Below are 17521 nucleotides of genomic sequence, written 5' to 3' on the forward strand. Positions count from 1 at the left end.
AGCACGGTTCGCCCACTCCCGCCACATTCCTGTCCCCGCCCACTCCTGCCCCTGTCCCCGCCCACTCCTGCCCCTGTCCCCGCCCACTCCTGCCCCGTCCCCATCCCCGCCCACTCCGGCCCCTGTCCCCGCCCACCCCCGTCCCCGCCCACTCTCCGCTTCTCCCGCCCCTCAGGCCCCGCCCTCACCCCTCCACTCGCGTCCGGTGGCGTCACGCGGCGAGTAGCCAATGGGAGTGGAGAACGCGATGGGCGGGGCGGGGGCTACAGCCAGCCGGATGTTGGCGAAGGGGCGGGGCCGCTGTGGGGGATCCCAGTTTGATCCCAGTCTGCGGGGGGTGATCCCAGTTTGCTGTGCGGTGCTCCCAGTCCGCTCCCAGTCTGCCGTGGGGTGCTCCCAGTCCACTCCCAGTTTGCCATGGGGTGATCCCAGTCTGATCCCAGTTTGCCGTGAGGTGTTCCCAGTCCACTCCCAGTTTGCCGTGGGGTGATCCCAGTCCAATCCCAGTCTGGTGAGGAGCCCCACACGGGTGTTTCCCCCTCCCGAGCCCTTTGCCCATCCCCATTGGGGACCAAAACCCCGTTACCCCCTGCAGCAGCTTCATTAATCAATCCCAGGTTCATTAATCCCAGCTTCGTTAACTAATCCCAGGTTTGTTAATTAGTCCCGGGTTCGTTAATCCCGGCCAGGCCCTTGCCTGGGCTCAGCTCAGCCTCACCTTTCCCCAAACTTAATTTTTTTTAGTGGCTCCCTTTTCCAGCATTTCTTCTAAAAACCTCCCCCCACCCCCATCCCGGCAGGAACACGGAAACGGCCAAAAACCGCCAGCGATCCCGGCTCCTCGCTTCGGGGCGGATAAATCCCACTTTGGCTGATTTATTCCCAAAAATCCCAGGTCGGCTGGTGTCTCCTTGGGAGAGGAATTAAATTTTCTCCTCGGACGTCGCCGCAGATCCCGGCGGAGGATCCGGCACGTCACGCCGACACCGTCAGCATCCGGACATCCGGGTGCCCGGGAAACTGTCGTGTGGTCGTGCCGGGATGTGGCGGGAACCGCCGGGGGGACGTCGGCTCCGGAAAGAGCTGGAAAACTCCCCCCGGCTCCGCCGTTCCCACGGGCAGGGCAGGCCGGACGGGGTCTGTGTCGGCGGAGCCGGGCGGGTTTTTGGGGAACGCCAGTCCTGGCGGCTCCGATGGCGGGAAAGAGGCTCCGGGTTGGGGTGGGGATGGGGGGGAGCATCTGCACGGATCTGTCCCTCCACAGAGCATCCCGCGAGCATCCTCTGAGCATCCCGTGAGTATCCCAGGAGCACCAAGTGAGCATCCCCTAGGCATCCTGCGAGCATCCCGTGAGCATCCTGCGAGCATTCCCTGTGCATCCCGCAAGTATCCCACAAGCATCCTGCAAGCATCCAGCGAGCATCCTGTGAGCATCCCCTGAGCATCCCGCAAGCATCCCCTGAGCATCCCCTGAGCATCCCCTGAGCATCCTGTGAGCATCCCCTGAGCATCCTGTGAGCATCCCCTGAGCATCCCCTGAGCATCCCATGAGCATCCCACAAGCATCCTGCAAGCATCCAGCGAGCATCCTGTGAGCATCCCCTGAGCATGCTGCAAGCATCCCCTGAGCATCCCCTGAGCATCCTGCAAGGATCCTGCGAGGATCCCCTGAGCATCCCACAAGCATCCCAGTCCCTGGCAGCGTCTCCCTGCCAGCAGCAACCCCCCCATCCTGCTACTTTCAGGGTTCTCTGTGGGGATTTTGGGAGTGATCCCGCTGCACATGGCATTTTGAGGGGGCTCAGAGGGGGATCCTGGCTCCCGGCTGGACCGGGGGGCTCCAACCCACCCCCCCAGCACCCCCAGGGACCCGTTACGGGACCCCGCTCCCCTCATCTTTCCCTCCTTAATTTCAACAACAGTTTAAAAAAAAAAACACCCAACCCAAAACACCCCAATTTACCCTTTTTTCTCCCCAGATTTTCCCAGGCGGAAGCGGCGCGGGGTTTTCTCAGTTATAACTCAACCAACTGCCCCAAAAATGGGGAAATCTCATCTTTAGTGGAGATTTGACAGTTTCTGCCCAGCATCCCCAATTTTGCCCCCTTTCTGCAGTATCTGGGCAGAAAAAAATCTATTTAAAGCCATTAGTGATGATTTTTTACCTTTTTCCCAGGAATTACAAGTGAGGACAGAGACAGCTTTTCACTCTGCGACGTTCCCAGCCCAGTGGAGCGATGCGGCCGATGCTTTTCTGTAAAAAAAAAAAACAAAACCAAAAAAGCAAAAAATCCCACCAAATTATTAACCCGCCGGCGGGATTGCTCATTCTGCTGCTGCAGGGAGCCAATTCCCAAACCCCAGGTGGGAGCAGGAGGGGGTAGGGGGTAAACCCCCAATTTGGGGGTCATTATATCCCTAATTCTGGGGTAATTATCCCCAAATTCTGGGGTCATTAAATCCCTAATTCAGGAGTAATTAGCCCCAAATTCTGGGGTCAGGATCCCAAATTCTGGAATAATTCAATTCCTAATTCTGGGGTAATTAGTCCCAAATTCTGGGGTCATCATCCCCCAGTTCTGGCAAAATTAAACCCCCAATCCTGGGGTAATTAGCCCCAAATTCTGGGGCCATCCCCCAATTCTGAGGCCATTAAATCCCTAATTTTGGGGCCGTGACCCCATTTCTGGAGTAATTAAATCCCTAATTCTGGGTTCATTAATTCTCTAGTTTGGGAGTCAGGATCCCCCAATTCTGCAGTAATTAGCCCCAAATTCTGGGGTGAAGACCCCCCACTTCTGGAGCCATTAAACCCCCAATTCTGGGGTAATTAGCCCCAAATTCTGCAGTCATTAAACCCCTAATTTAGGGGTCATGACCCCCAATTCTGGGGTCGTCACCCCAGGGAGGTGGGGATCAGGCTGGGGGGATGGTTGGAGCAAAAATAGGGGGGGGAGACCCCTCCTGCTCTCGGCCCCCCCGGGCCCAAGGAGGGAGGGGTTGTCATGGGGGGGCCATGACAGAGAGGGGGGGCTGCTCACCGCTCCCCACACCTGCTTCCACCTGAGGTTTGGGGGGGGGGGGGGCTGAGGGACCCCCCCAAACTGGGCTGTGAAAACGTTGGGGGGGGGTGACTTGGAGATGGTTTCCCAGGGTTTGGGCTTTATTGGGGGGGGTATACTTATTTGGGGGGGGCTATCCTAATTTTGGGGGGGTATCCTAATTGGGGGGGCTATCTTTATTTGGGGGGGGCTATCCTAATTTTTGGGGGGCTATCTTTATTTGGGGTGAACTTTCCTCATTTTGGGGGTTCTATCCCTATTTTGGGGCATCTATCCTTATTTGGGGGGGCTATCCCTAATTTTGGGGGGGTCTATCCTTATTTTAGGGGGCTGAATTTGGGGGGGGGGGGCCTCAAACTTCCCACATGACCCCTCGGTGCTGCCAGGGGCTGCTCATCTGTTGTCTTCCTGGAGGAGTTCCTCTGCGGGGGGGGTATTGTGGGGGGAAAGTGGAGGAAATCGGGGTGAAAGTGGAGGAAGTTGGGGGAAGAGGAGGAATTTGGGGAGGAAGAGGAGGAATTTGGGGTAAAAGAGGAGGAATTTGGGGTGAAAGAAGAAGAAATTGGGTAAAAGAGAAGTTTTGGGGGAAAGAGGACAAATTTGGGGTGAAAGAGGAGGAAATTGGGGTGAAAGAGGAAGAAATTGGGATAAAAGAGGAGGAATTTGGGGGAAAGTAGGAATTTGGGGTGAAAGGAAGAAAATGCAGTAAAAGTGGAAGAAATTGGGGTACAAGAGGAAGAAATTGGGGTACAAGAGGAGGAATTTGGGGTGAAAGAGGAGGAATTTGGGGTAAAAGAGGAAGATATTGGGATGAAAGAGGAGGAAGCTGGGGTAAAAGAGGAGGAAATTGTGGTGAAAGAGGAGGCATTTGCGGGGAAGAGGAGGAATTTGGGCTGAAAGAGGAGGAAATTGGGGTAAAAGGAGGAATTGGGGGGAAGAGGAGGAATCTGGGGTGAAAGAGGAGGAATTTGTTTCAATTTGGCCTTTTCAGCAACGCTGCAGTGTGGCAGTGCCCGCCCCCAACTAAAACTCCTGGCATCAGGCTTCCCTCTCATAAATAAATGGGGAAATCGGGTCAGTTTCCTGCTTATTCACCAAAAATAATAATTCAACAGTTTTGAAGCAGAAACGAGGCTGAAATTTCAGCAAAGCCCCCTCAGCCCTGGCAGATCCGAAAGCCACACGGTGTTTGCCAAAAACTCCTCGTTCTCGTTCCCTGCTCGCGGCCAGGTCCATTCGGCAGCACTGGCATGATCCGGCCTTTCCCGGTGGATCCCGGGGGTCGGGAAATCTGAGGGGGGAACCTGTGGCCTCGTCCCGCGCCCGATGCTTGGGAGCTGCTTTGGGTCTGATCCGCAGAGATTTGGGGATGCCAAGGGCTGGGGGGTGCAGTGGGTCCTGAATGCAGCTGAACGGGGCACTGGGGATAATGGGGGTGCTGGGGATACTGGGAGCACTGGGGATACCGGGGAGTGCTGGAGATACTGGGGCGTACTGGGGATACTGGGAGCACTGGGGATACTGGGGGCACTGGGGATGACTGGGGGCACTGGGGATACTGGGGGCACTGCAGATAACTGGGAATACTGGGAGCACTGCAGATAACTAGAGATACGGGGGGGGTACTGGGGATACTGGGAACACTGGGGGGTACTGGGGGTGCTGGGAGCACTGGGGATACTGGGAGCACTGGGGATAACTGGGGGCACTGGAGTTAACTGGGGTCGCTGGGGATACTGGGGTCGCTGGGGATAACTGGGAGCACTGGGAATAACTGGGGAGGGGGCTGTGGGGCCGTGGCCGTGGGTCAGACCCCGGGACACGCCCCCCTCCCGCCCCGCCGGCTCCACCCCGGCGCCCCGCCCCTTTTCACAGCGGGAGGGGGAGTGGGGCGTGTCCCCCGCAGCACGGCCCCGCCCCCCCCGCGCCGCCTGGAACGTTTGCGAAGTAAACACCGCCGGGCCCCGCCCCCCCCGCCTCGCACCGCCCAACCCAATCCCCGCACCGCGACTCCACCCCCCACCCGCCCTCCCCACCCAATCCCCGCCCGCCAGCCGTTTCAAGGCCTCCCCCCGGCCCCCCCCCCCCCGATTCTCCGCCGTCCAGAAAACCATCACAAAGCGCTGGACGGCGAAGCCCCGCCCCTTTCCCGCCCCCTCCCGGCCCCACCGGCGGCGAACGGGGGGGGCCTCGAAACCGCCGCGGCCCCGTTTCCTCCGGCGGGAGAGTGCGGGGCCGCGCGGCCCCCCCCCCCCCGTGCGGGGTCTCCCCCCCCCTCCCGGGGCTCAACGGCGGCAGGTACCGGGGAGGGGGGGGAGGGAGGGGAAAAGGGGGGGTCCCCAGCCCCCCCCCCCCGGGACCTGCCAGGGGATGGAGCGGGGACAGCGACCTGGGGGTGACGCGGGGACACGGAGGGGGGGGTGGTCCCGGGTGGGGGGGGCCAGCGGGACCGGTGGCCGCGGCCCGGTTCAAGTAATCCAGGATAGGCTGTTCCAGCCCGGCCTGTTCCCGGTTACTTGTCCCGGGAGGCGGTCGGTGACGACACCGGGACCGGGACGGGGGGGGACGGGGGACACATGGGGACCCGGGGGGGGTGGCAGCCCTGGGGGACAGTGGCCATGCTGGGGGGGGGGGGGGGTGCAGAGCCCCGTTCCTCAGCCCCCCCCCCCGTGTCCCTTGTGTGTGTCCCACTCCCTTGTCGTCGTGTCCCCCCCCCTCGTGTGTGTGTGTCCCTCGCCCCCAGCCGTGCGGAGAAGGGACGGGATCGGGGGGGGGGGGGGAGCAGAGACACCCCCCCCCCCGTGTCCCTGTCATCACCCCCACTCGGTGGGGTGCGGGGTCCTCGGGGAGTCACGTCAGGTGGCTGCCAGGGGCGGTTGGGGGGTGACACCCCCCCCCCCAGGGAAGGCACTGAGCCAGCCCCCCCCCCCCCCCCCCCAATGCCAAGATGGGCCAAGAGTGGGGCTGACAACCCTCCCCACCGGCAGCACCCAGGGGTGCGACCACCCCCCCCCATATACCCCCCCGGGTGCTAAGGGGGGGGGCCTGCCCTCCTGTTTACACCCCCCCTCGGTGGCCCCTGCTCGACCCGAGGGCTGCAAGAAAGTGCCCCCCCCCCAAACAACCCCAGTGTGTGAACCCCACACACACATTTGGGGGGGTCCTGGGTGCAGCCCCCCCCCAGCCATCGCACCCCTTTTCTCTGTTCCCCCCCCCATGTTTTTGGCCCCTTTGTACCAATTTGCCATTAAAAACCAGCAGAAAAGTGGCGGCTCCTGTGGGGGTGTCGGAGGGGGCTCAGGGATGTTGGGGAGCAGTTCCTTCGGGGGGGCATAGGGCACCCCCTGCTCCGGGGGTTTGGAGTGGGGCCCCCCACCCCATTCCCACCCCACAAAGCACCCTGGGCTGGTTCCTCCACAGCTTTATTCTGCCTCATTCCCCCCCCCCCCCCCCCAAAATGCTGGGGGGGCTCACGCTTCCCCCCCCCTCAGTGAGCTCAGGGGGGGCAGGGTACACCCGCCCCCCCCAACCCCTCCTCCACCCCTGGGGCTTCCAGTGAGGGCCCAATCCTGCCCCAGGGGTGTGGGGGTGAGCTCACTGTGGGGCCGAGCTTGCTATGGGGCTGCTCTGGATCCAGGGTGTGGGACTGAACTCACTGAGGGGCCAATCCTGCCCCAGGGGTGTGGGGCTGAGCTTGCGTGGGGCTGAGTTTGCTGTGTGGCTGGATCCTGCCCCAGGGATGTGGGGCTGAACTCGCTGTGGGGCCAAGCTTGCTATGGGGCTGTGCCCCCCCCCCCCCCAAACTCTACCCCTCCTGAGCGGGGGTCTCCTCGCCGCAGCGGAAGCGCAGGAAGTCCCGCACGGCCAGTGCCCCCCGCGCCGCCAGGAACTGCCCCACGGTGAGAGCGGGCTCCAGCAGGAAACTCTGCGCCAACAGCCGCGTCTCTGCCTCCCCCTGGGGTTCGTCCTGGGGGGTCCCCACGGCGGTGGGTGCCATCCCCACCACGTGCTGGGCCACTTTCCGTCCCACCTCCTCCAGGACCGTCACCGAGGGACGCGGTTCCGTCACCTGACAGGCCACCAACGCCCCGTACGTCCCCATGGCCACCGGTGCCTGCACCGGCAGCCACCCGTGGGCGTAAGCGGCGATGTAACCGTCCTCCTCCGGCACCCTCAGCCAAGCAGCGCGGCGCAGGGTCAGGTTTTCACCTAATTTCCCTAAAAAATGGGGCCAGGGTTGGCAGGATACGGCTCTTTGGCTGGGGCGGGCGCCGAGCCCGGCCCCCCCCATCTCCCTCTTCCCAAACCCCTTCCTGAGCCACGTCCTTGTCCCCAAGGAAAGGATGTGGCTCCAGTCACCCCCCAGGGGTTTTGTCACCCCCTCAGGGGTTTCTGCCCCCCCCAAGGTGTTTTTTTGGGGCCCCCCCCCCCAGCACTCACCTATAGCCAGCGCGAGGTGGTTGCTGAGCAGAGCCCCCCCAGACTCTGTCCGGAGCTGGGCTAGTTCATCCGGCTGCAGCAAGTGCTGGGAGAGAGAGAAAAGGGGGGGTTGAGGGATTATCTTTTGGGGAGGGGGGGGTCGTCTGGGTTGCGCCACCCCCCCCGTTATCGTGTTCCCTCTCCCCCTCACCTTGCTGCAGGAGGCGGGCAGCGTGGCGGCGGCACGGCAGTGGGCCATGGTGCCCAGCGCCACTTGCTCCACCAACCGCTGGAATTCGGCATTTCTGGCTACAAAATCCGTCTCACAGTTCACCTGCGGGAGCCACGGGGTGTGGGGGGGGGTCCGTGTGGGTGTGTCCCCCCCTTCGCCACCACCTCAGCGTGTCACCCACCTCCACCATGACGGCTGCCGTCCCTTCCCGCAGCAACCCCACCAGCCCCTCGGGTGTCCGGCGGCCCCCCACTTCAGTGGCTTTGCTCCAGCCCTGCCGCTGCGCCTGCTCCTCCAGCCAGGCCTCTGCCTGTGGGGGGGACGGACCGGGGGGGGTGTCACACACACCGCGGGGGGGACACGACAGTGGTGTCCCCTCGCCATGGGGGCGCAGACCCTAACCGCTGCGGCTGCCCCCGAGGGCTCAGCTGCCCCACGGGACCCTCCTGGCCCCCCCCCGGGTCTGTGTCCTGTGTCGTTGTCTCCCCCCCACTGCCCCCCCAAGTCCCCCTTCTGCTCCCCCCCATTTCTCCCCCCCCCAGTTTCCTCCTCCACATCCCCCATCCTTGTCCCCTCCTGCCTCCACCCAGTGTGACACTACCCCCCCCAGATCCCATCCCTCCTCCAAGTCCCCCCCCAGGTCCCCCCCACTCCCCCGGGTCACCCCCCCCAAGCCCCATCCCTTCCTTCCCCCCTCTCCGGGGCGGTGTGTGTGTCCCTCCCGCCCTCCAACCGGTTGCTCCCCGGGTCCCCGCCGTCCCCCCCCTTTCCCCCCCGCCCAAGGTCGTCCGTCGTCCCCCCCCCGGGCCCACCTGCCCCAGGTCCCCCCCGCAGCGCCTCAGGGCCTCCCGGCATTGCAGGAAGGGCAGCCCCGTTCGCCGCCGCAACTGCAGAAGCGCTTCCTTATCCGCCGCCAGCACCGGGGGGGGGGCGCGGAAAAACCGGACCGGGGGGACCTGTGGGAGGAGGAGGGGGGGGGAGCGTGAGTCCGTACCGGGACATACTCCCCGCCGTGGAAGGGACCGGGGAGACCGAGGGGGGGGAACCCCGGGAAGGTGGCGGTGGGGCCCCGGTTGGTGGGAAGAGGAGGCCCCGGCGGGGGGGGGGGTGTCCCAGTGCGGGGAGAGGAGCTCCGAGCGGGGGGCCCGGAGGTGGGAGAATAGGTCCCGGTAGGACCCGGGGGGGGGGGGGGGGGTGTCCCGCCGCTCACCCGGGCCGCCCCGCACACCGCGCTGAGCGCCGCCCGCTGCATCCCGGCTCCTGCCCGCGGCGCGCGTCGATGACGTCAGGGCGCCCCCCGGCGTGAGGGTGACCGGGCCTCACAGCGCATGCGCCGGGCGCAATCCCGGCAGCGGATTGGCCGACTGCTGCGGGGGTGCGGGTGGATGGGGTGCGAGGAACGTCACTCCGAGCGCGACGGAGCTGTGTCATTGGCTGGGGAGGGGGCGGTGCCCTCCGGGTCCTATCGCCCCGCCCCCGGCCCTATGGAGCCCCCCCAGACCCTCCCCAGTCCCTCCTGAGACCCCCCAACCCTGACCAGACCCCCCCAGACCCCTATAGAGCCCCCCAGCCTTGACCAGCCCCCTCCCAGGGCCCTCATAGACCCCCCCCAGACCCTCACAGAAACCCCCCAGCCTTGGCAAGACCCTCATAGACCCCCCCCAACCCTGACCAGACCCCCCTCAGATCCTCAGAGCCCCCCAGACCCTGACCAGTCCCCCCCCAGACCCTCAGAGCTCCTCCAGCCTTGACCAGACCCGCCCTAGACCCTTACAGATCCCCCCCAACCTTGACCAGACCCCCCCAGACCCCTCACAGGGCCTTCATACAGCCCCCCAGACCCTTACAGAGCTCCCCCAACCCTGACCAGACCCCCCCTGACCCTCACAGAGCCCCCCCCAGCCTTGACCAGCCCCCTCCCAGGGCCCTCATGGAATCCCCCAGACCCTAACAGAGCCCCCCCCAGCCTTGGCCTCGCCCCCCCCAGCCCCCCAACCTGGCTCCCCCCCATCCCAACACCCCCCAACCCCCCCAAATCAGACACAGCCGGATGAGCCGAGGCCCCTGACACCCATTTAATCCCCCCTCAGGGCACCCCCAGATCCGGCACAGCCCCCCCCCGAACAACACCCAGCTGGGGTGTGTGTGTGTCCCCACCTTCCTCTATAGGGTCGTCGCCCCTGCAGGTCACCCTATAGATCTCGATTTCTTCTTCCACTTCCCGCCGCAACAGCTGGATCCGAAAATATGGAGGTAACATCTGTCGGAAAAACCGGCGGGCGCCGGCGTCCCCTCCCCGCATTTTGGCGCAGAGGAGGGCGAAGGAGCGGGGGCCGCAGAGGTGCCGCAGTGTCCCCAGGAGGGGGGGGAAGGAGGGGGGGTGGTACACGATGTCCGATCCCAAAATCACCTCGTATTCCGGACGGAAGGAGCCTTCGTCCTGGCCCCACAGCAGCGCTCGTACCCGCGGCCGACCCCCCTCCACTGGGAAGTTCAGCCGGACATTTTCCCGGATTTGGTCTAATGCCGCTGGTTGGTCCGTGATAGTGACATCCCCTCCTAAAATGGGGGGGGGAGGCTCAGAGGGGGGGGGTCACCCCCTTAATCCCCCCCCAGACCCCCCTAAACCCACCCCCAAGATCCCAGTAACCACCACAGCTGCTCGCACCAGTGAGCCATGCCGCCTTTCCAGTTCCGTAGTGGGCAGGGAAATAGAGAAAGGAGTTTGAAGAGGGGGTCGGTGCCCCCCCCCCCAGCCCCATGGGTGCCCCCCCCCCAGCACGCACCCAGCAAGGCGGCGAGGATGCCGACGATGCCGGTGCCAGCACCCAACTCGATCACCGTCCGGCCCCGAAAATCGAAGCGCTGCTCCTCCAGATACCGGCACAGGGACAGGGCCTGGGGGGGGGGGGATGCAGGTGGAGGGGGGGCGGCATGGGGGGCCCCCCCAACCTATCCCTGGCATTGGGGTGGCTGCTCAGCATGGAGACCCCCCCCCGGCTCCTGCCAGGTGGGCATCGTGTCATCATCCCCCCTCCATTGCCTGGTGATCCCTGGGGCTCCCCCCACCTCCCCTGTGCCCCCCCCATCACCCCGTGTCCCCCCGCCATCACCCAGTGCTCCCAGTGTGGCCCCCCGGGAGATCCCCCCCCATCCTCCAGGGACCCCCCCAGGTGCCCCCCCCCGGGCATTCCCCCCCCCCCCCCAGCTTCCCAGAGACCCCCCTCACTAGCTTCCCCCCCCCCATCACCCAGCGCTCCCGGTACCCCCCCCCCGTGCCCTCGGTGCCTCCCCCGGTACTCTCGGTTTCCCCCCCGGGTACGCACCGCCTCCCAGACGGAGGCGGCCGGTCCCAGCCGCGGCCCGTGGTGCTGGGCGATGCGGAGGACGCGTCCGCAGAGCCGGTACCGCCGCTCCACCGGGAAGGCGTCGGCGAAAAGCTCGGGGTCGCGGGGGAACACGGACCGCAGCGCCGTTTCCTCTTCCGCTTCCTCTTCCGCTTCCTCTTCCGTCCCTTCTCCGGTTCCGGTCCCCCCCGCCGCCACCTCCCACCGAACCCCGGCCCCCACGTGGCAGCCGGGCGCGGCCATCTTGGCGGAAGGGCGGGAGGGGGGGGGTCGAGCCGCGCCCCCCGCTCGGGATTGGTCAGAGCGGGTGACGCCCCGCCCACCCTCTGGGGGGAGGCGGGGTCTGGAGCTCCGCCCACGGCGCGCTGCTTCGGCCCGTGGCGGCGTCCCCAGTGTCCCCCGACCCATCCCAGTGTCCCCCGATCCCTCCCCAGTGTCCCCATCACCTCCCCAGTGTCCCCCGTCCCCTCCCCAGTGTCCCCCGTCCCATCCCAGTGTCCCCATCACCTCCCCAGTGTCCCCCGTCCCATCCCAGTGTCCCCTGCCCCTCCCCAGTGTCCCTCGACCCCTCCCAGTGTCTCCCGACCCCTCCCCAGTGTCCCCCGACCCCTCCCCAGTATCCCCCATCCCATCCCCAGTGTCCCCCATCACCTCCCCAGTGTCCCCTGCCCCATCCCAGTGGTCCCAGGCCAGTCCTGGTCCCACCCCACCAGTCGCAGCCCCTTTTCCTGCCCCATCCCTGTCCCTTCCCAGTTCTGTCCTCAGTGTCACCCTGCTCCCAGCCAGCCCAGTCCCATCCCCAACCCTACCCCAGCTGGAGCCTACTGGTCCCTGTCCTGGGGTCTGGTGCCGTCCTCTGTTCTCTCCTGCTCCTGTCCCTGTCCTGTCACCACCAGTGCTGCCACAGCCCTGGCCCCTGGGAAGGGCCTGGAGCCCAGGCCTGGTGTCCCCAGCCCCAGTGTCCCTGGTGGCCTTGGTCATGGTGTCCCCAGCTCTGGTGTCCCCAGCCCCGGTGTCCCCAGTCCCAGTGTCCCTAACCCTGGTGTCCCTGACCCAGGTGCCTTTGACCCCAATATCCCTGACCCCGATGCCTCTGCTCATGATGTCACTGGTCATGGTGGCCTTGGCCATGGTGTCCCTGTCCCCATGTCCCTTACCCAGTTGTCCTTGGCCACAGTGTCCCTGGCCCCGGTGTCCCTGCTCACTCCAGTGTCCCTGTCCCCAATGTCACTGGTCATGGCGGCTTTGGCCATGGTGTCCCTGGCCCTGCTGACCCTGCTCACCCCGGTGTCCCTGTCCCCGATGTCTCTGTTTATGGTGTCACTGGTCATGGTGGCCTTGGTCATGGTGTCCCTGACCCTGATGTCCCTGGTCCCAACATCCCTGGCCTTGTTGTCCCTGGCCATGGTGTCCCTGGCCCCAGCATCCCTGGCCTTGTCCCTGGCCATGGTGTCCCTGGCCCCATGTCCCTTACCCACTTGTCCTTGGCCCTGCTGTCCCTGGCCTTGCTGTCCCTGGTCATGGTGGCCTTGGCCATGATGTCCCTGGCCCTGCTGTCCCTGCTCACCCCAGTGTCCCTGTCCCCAATGTCACTGGTCATGATGGCTTTGGCCATGGTGGCCCTGATCCCAGTGTCCCTGCTCACCTTGGTGTCCCTGTCCCTGATGTCTCTGTCCTTGGTGTCCTTGGTCATGGTGGCCTTGGCCATGGTGTCCCCGATCCTGCTGTCCCTGCTCACCTCGGTGTCCCTGTCCCTGATGTCTCTGTCCTCGGTGTCCTTGGTCATGGTGGCCTTGGCCATGGTGCCCCTGACCCTGCTGTCCCTGCTCACCTCGGTGTCCCTGTCCCTGATGTCTCTGTCCTCGGTGTCCTTGGTCATGGTGGCCTTGGCCATGGTGCCCCTGACCCTGCTGTCCCTGCTCACTTTGGTGTCCCTGATGTCTCTGTCCTCGGTGGCCTTGGCCATGGTGTCCCTGACCCTGCTGTCCCTGCTCACCTCAGTGTCCCTGTCCCTGATGTCTCTGTCCTCGGTGGCCTTGGCCATGATGTCCCTGTCCCTCATCACGGTGGCCCTCATCATGGTGGCCTTGGCCATGATGTCCCTGTCCCTGCTGTCCCTGCTTGCCCCGGTGTCCCTGTCCCTGACCATGATGTCCCTGACCATGACGTCCCTGCTTGTCCCTGTGTCCCTGTCCCCCCGTCCCTGCCATCCTGTCCCCAGCCAGGGTCTCCCAGCACCAGCAGAGCCCCCAGCCGTGGCGGGGGGACACGACACATGGGGCCAATTGTCCCCCCCCGGTGCCAACCCCCCCCCCCGCCGCCAGCACAGCCCCATTCCCGGTGCCGCGTGAGCTGGGATAACCCGGATAAACAGTAACCGGGTGTGTGTGTGTGTGTGACCCCCCGGGGGGGTCCCGTGGGGCTAATGAACAACCTGCCCCGGGCCACCCCCCCGGGACCCCCCCGGGCACCTGCGTCACCGCCGCGCGTCACCGGGTTAATGCTTGTGGCCATGGCGGGGGGCCGGTGTCCCCGGGGGGTCTGGGGGGGTTTCAGGGCACCCTGGAGGGGGGGGTAGAATGGGAGGGGGGGGAGCAGAATGGGGAGGGGGGGGCTTGATCCTTGTGTCCCCCCCCTCCCCAGCACAGCCCTGTGATTTCCCACCCTGAGTCACCCGCGGACGCCGTTCCTGGAAGGACGGATGGACGGGACGGACAGACGGACGGATCCAGCCCCAAGTTGCTCAACCCCCCCCCCGGCCCCCCTGCCCCCCCCCCCCGGGCTTTCTCAGAAATCGCCCCCGGCTTCGCCGCAGCCCAAATTCCCCAACCGCTCCCGTGCCGGGAAGGGCCCAGTGCTGGGGGGCTGGGGCGTACTGGAGGCACTGGGAGGGACTGGGAGGGACTGAGGGAGGGCTGGGGGAGCAACTGGGGGCACTGGGTCAATGCCAGGTCCCTGGGGCACTGGGCAGCACTGGGGGGGACTGGGGGCGCTGGGACAGTGTGAGGTCCCTGGGGTACTGGGCAGGACTGGGCAGCACTGGCGGGAACTGGGGGACACTGGAGGCCACTTGGGCAGCATGAGGTCCCAGGGTACTGGGGGAGTACTGGGGGTACTGGGGGGTACTGGGAGGGACTGGGGGGAGTTGGGGACACTGGGAGGACTGGGGGCCACTGGGACAGTGTGAGGTTCCTGAGGTACTGGGCAGCACTGGGTGGCACTGGGGAACACTGGAGAGCACTGGGAGACACTGGAGGTCACTCAGACAGCATGAGGTCCCAGGGTACTGGGGGAGTACTGGGGGTACTGGGGGGTACTGGGAGGGACTGGGGGGAGTTGGGGACACTGGGAGGACTGGGGGCCACTGGGACAGTGTGAGGTTCCTGAGGTACTGGGCAGCACTGGGTGGCACTGGGGAACACTGGAGAGCACTGGGAGACACTGGAGGTCACTCAGACAGCATGAGGTCCCAGGGTACTGGGGGGGCGCTGGTGGTACTGGGAGGCACTGGGCGGGGGGCTGGGGGAGCTGGGGTGACTGGGGCTCACTGGGACAGTGTGAGGTCTCTGGGGTACTGAGCAGCACTGGGAGACACTGGAGGACACTGGAGGACACTCAGGCAGCATGAGGTCCCAGGGTACTGGGGGGGGCTACTGGGGGGCACTGGGACAGTGTGAGGTCCCAGGGTACTGGGGGGGTACTGGGGGCACCGGATTAACATGAGGACCCTGGGGCACCGGGCAGCACTAGGGGGGACTGGGGGGGACTGGGGCAGCTTGTGAGGTTCCTGGGATACTGGGGGGGCACTGGGGGAGACTGGGGGGGGGGGCACTGGAACAGTGGCAGGTCCCCGGGGCACTGGGAGAGACTGGGGGGCACTGGGGCTGTGTGAGGTCCCTGGGGTATTTGGGACACTGAGGGGGGTACTCCAGGGCAGTGCCAGATCCCTGGGATACTGGGAGGCACTGGGCCTGAGACTGGGAAGGGCTGGGGAGGACTGGGGGGGGCAGTGGGGTGGAGACTGGGGGCACTGGGAGGCACTGGAGTGGTTACTGGGGGTCGCTGGCCTGGAGGGGGGAGGCCCTGGGACAGGATGGGAAGGGGCGGGAAGCACTGGCCAAACTGGGAGTCACTGGGAAGGCGCGGGGGGGGCGGTGCTTGCCCAAGCCCCGCCCACCCCGGCGGCAGGTGCGGCGGTGACGCCACTCGGCGGCGCCGCGCGGTGACGTCTATAACCGCCGCCGCGCCCCGGGGACCGCTATGGAGGAGGCGGCCGTGCCGGTCCCGCCGCCGCCGCAGAAGCGGTTTTACCGGCAGCGGGCACACGCCAACCCGCTGGCCGACCACACGCTGCGCTAGTGAGTGCGGCCGGGCCCCGCGAACCCCCTTCCCCGGGAACCACCGGGCCGGGAACCCCACCGGGGCCCGGCCTTTGACACCCCCCCCCCCCCTCCCCTCACGGCCGGGCCCGGGGGAACCGGGAACCCCCCTCACGCCCCCCCCCCCACCCCAGCAGCCCCCCTCCACGAGCGGGTCTGTCCCCCCCCCATCCCCCTCATGGCCCCGTACGGGACCGCCGGGAACCGGGGGACCCCCCCCCCCCCTCCCCGGTGCCCCCCCCCGTGACGCGGGTCCCGCAGCCCCGCCAGGCCGCAGGACATGGACTGGGCTCCGCTCTTCCCGGCTTTCTTCCCTCCCGCCGTCCCCCCCGGCCAGCCCCCCCCACGCGTGGAGTTCGCCGACGTGGGCTGCGGTTACGGGGGGCTGCTGGGTGAGCGGTGGGGGGGTACTGGGAGGACTGGGCGAGTGGGGTTGGGGAGCACTGGGGGGGTTATAGGCAACAGTGGGGGGCTGGGGGTGCATGGAGGGGGACACTGGGGGAGGTCCTGGGGGGGCTGTGGTGATGGTAGGGGTTGGGGGGGGGGCATTGGGGGGGACTGGGCAGACTGGGTGAGTGGGGGTGGGGGGTGCTGAGCTGGAAACTGGGCGGGGGGGGGCTGCGGTGACAGCAGGGTCACTGGGGAGGCACCAAGGGGCACTGGGGGGATGGTGGTGGTGCTGGGGGGTCCCCACTGACCCCCCCCTTCCCCCCCGCAGTGGAGCTATCCCCCCTCTTCCCCCACACGCTGATGCTGGGGCTGGAGCTGCGGGTGAAGGTGGCCGCCTTCGCCGGGGAACGGATCCGGGCGCTGCGGGCGGCCCAGCCCGGGCGCTTCGGCAACGTCGCCTGCCTGCGCGCCAACGCCATGAAACACCTCCCCCACTTCTTCCGCAAGGCTCAGGTGGGGATCCCCCCCCTCCACGACCCCCTCCTGGACCCCCCAAACCACCCCCCCCCCCCCCAGTACCACCCTCCCCATCCCACTTTTTCTCCCTCCCCAGCACCAAGTGCAGGTGGGAAGGGGGGGGAGGGGAGTCAGTGCCGAGCAGGGTGCTGACCCCCCCACCCCAATTTTTTGTGTCGCCCCCACTCCAGCTCAGCAAGATGTTCTTTCTTTTCCCTGACCCCCACTTCAAACGGACGAAGCACAAGTGGCGAATCATCAGCCCCACATTGCTGGATGAGTACGGTTACGTCCTGCGCCCCGGGGTGAGTGCCACGGCCCCCACCCCATGTCCCCAACCCCCCCAGTGTCCCCCACTTCCCCCCAGTACCCCCCCTTCTCTTCCTCCTGTTCACCTGAACTTCCCTTCCCTGGGGACGCACCGGGAAGCACTGGATTCCCCAGAGATCACAGAGAGGCAGGATTGGGGGGGGGATCCAGCCCTGCTGGGGGGGCTGGGGGGGGGTCTTGGGGACACCTCCCTCCCTTGGTGACACCGGGGTTGTCCCCAGGGGCTGGTGTACACGGTGACGGATGTGGCGGAGGTCCACGAGTGGATGGTGAAGCATTTCGGGGAGCACCCGCTCTTTGAGGAGGTGCCGCTGGCTCAGCTGGTGAGCAGGGCAGGGGGGGTGGGTGGGGGCACTGGGAGCTCACTGGGAGCTTACTGGGAGCTCACTGGGTGTCGTCGTCCCCCCAGGACACGGACCCCATCGTGGCCCGGCTGGGCACCTCCACCGAGGAGGGCCGGAAGGTGCAGCGTGGTGGCCGCCAGATCTTCCCGGCCGTTTTCCGACGCCTCCAGGATCCGGTGCTGGGGGGGGATGCCTGAGGGGACACGAGTGGGACAGGTCTCAGCTGACACCCCCTCCCACCACCACCATGGGGGGGTGGGGGGGGCAGGCGTGGTGTCCCTCCCTGCCCCCCCCCCCCCAAATTTGGAATAAAGCCACCAGCCTGTCCCCAAGTCTGGTCCCCTCCTGGCTGCGCCATCACTGTTGCCCCCCCCAGTCCCCATCCCCCCACCCAAGGATGTTGGGAATTGCCCCCCCGGGGTAATTTGGGGGGGGGGGGGGGGCAGCGGTTCCTGCCTCAGTTTCTCCAGGGCGTGATTGCAGCCTGGGGGGGGCTGGTTCC

At 66.1% G+C, this 17521-nt stretch overlaps 3 protein-coding genes and 1 long non-coding RNA gene across 4 annotated transcripts; 2 read left to right on the forward strand and 2 right to left on the reverse strand.

The window, feature by feature from the left end:
* Positions 1 to 345: 345 nt before the first annotated feature.
* On the forward strand, positions 346 to 2275 carry LOC138689758 (uncharacterized). Its single transcript, XR_011328654.1, has 2 exons — positions 346 to 1591; positions 2177 to 2275. It is a non-coding gene; the product is annotated as an uncharacterized lncRNA (long non-coding RNA).
* Positions 2276 to 6769: 4494 nt separating this feature from the next.
* TSFM (Ts translation elongation factor, mitochondrial) lies at positions 6770 to 9034 on the reverse strand. Its single transcript, XM_069806106.1, has 6 exons — positions 8924 to 9034; positions 8526 to 8669; positions 7895 to 8023; positions 7693 to 7815; positions 7503 to 7587; positions 6770 to 7280 (listed from the first exon to the last, which is right to left on the reverse strand). The coding sequence occupies exons 1-6, from the start codon at positions 8963 to 8965 to the stop codon at positions 6868 to 6870; spliced, it is 936 nt and encodes a 311-aa protein (XP_069662207.1). The 5' UTR covers positions 8966 to 9034; the 3' UTR covers positions 6770 to 6867.
* A 746-nt stretch (positions 9035 to 9780) lies between these two features.
* EEF1AKMT3 (EEF1A lysine methyltransferase 3) lies at positions 9781 to 11334 on the reverse strand. Its single transcript, XM_069806104.1, has 3 exons — positions 11040 to 11334; positions 10500 to 10611; positions 9781 to 10272 (listed from the first exon to the last, which is right to left on the reverse strand). The coding sequence occupies exons 1-3, from the start codon at positions 11301 to 11303 to the stop codon at positions 9800 to 9802; spliced, it is 849 nt and encodes a 282-aa protein (XP_069662205.1). The 5' UTR covers positions 11304 to 11334; the 3' UTR covers positions 9781 to 9799.
* Positions 11335 to 15262: 3928 nt separating this feature from the next.
* METTL1 (methyltransferase 1, tRNA methylguanosine) lies at positions 15263 to 17351 on the forward strand. Its single transcript, XM_069806108.1, has 6 exons — positions 15263 to 15418; positions 15701 to 15831; positions 16158 to 16342; positions 16537 to 16650; positions 16897 to 16998; positions 17085 to 17351. Exons 1-6 carry the CDS (start codon positions 15321 to 15323, stop codon positions 17214 to 17216), a joined length of 762 nt encoding a protein of 253 aa, XP_069662209.1. The 5' UTR covers positions 15263 to 15320; the 3' UTR covers positions 17217 to 17351.
* The last annotated feature ends 170 nt before the right edge of the window (positions 17352 to 17521 follow it).

This window comes from Haliaeetus albicilla, chromosome 18 (genome assembly GCF_947461875.1).
Source record: "Haliaeetus albicilla chromosome 18, bHalAlb1.1, whole genome shotgun sequence".
Lineage (NCBI taxonomy): Eukaryota > Metazoa > Chordata > Aves > Accipitriformes > Accipitridae > Haliaeetus > Haliaeetus albicilla.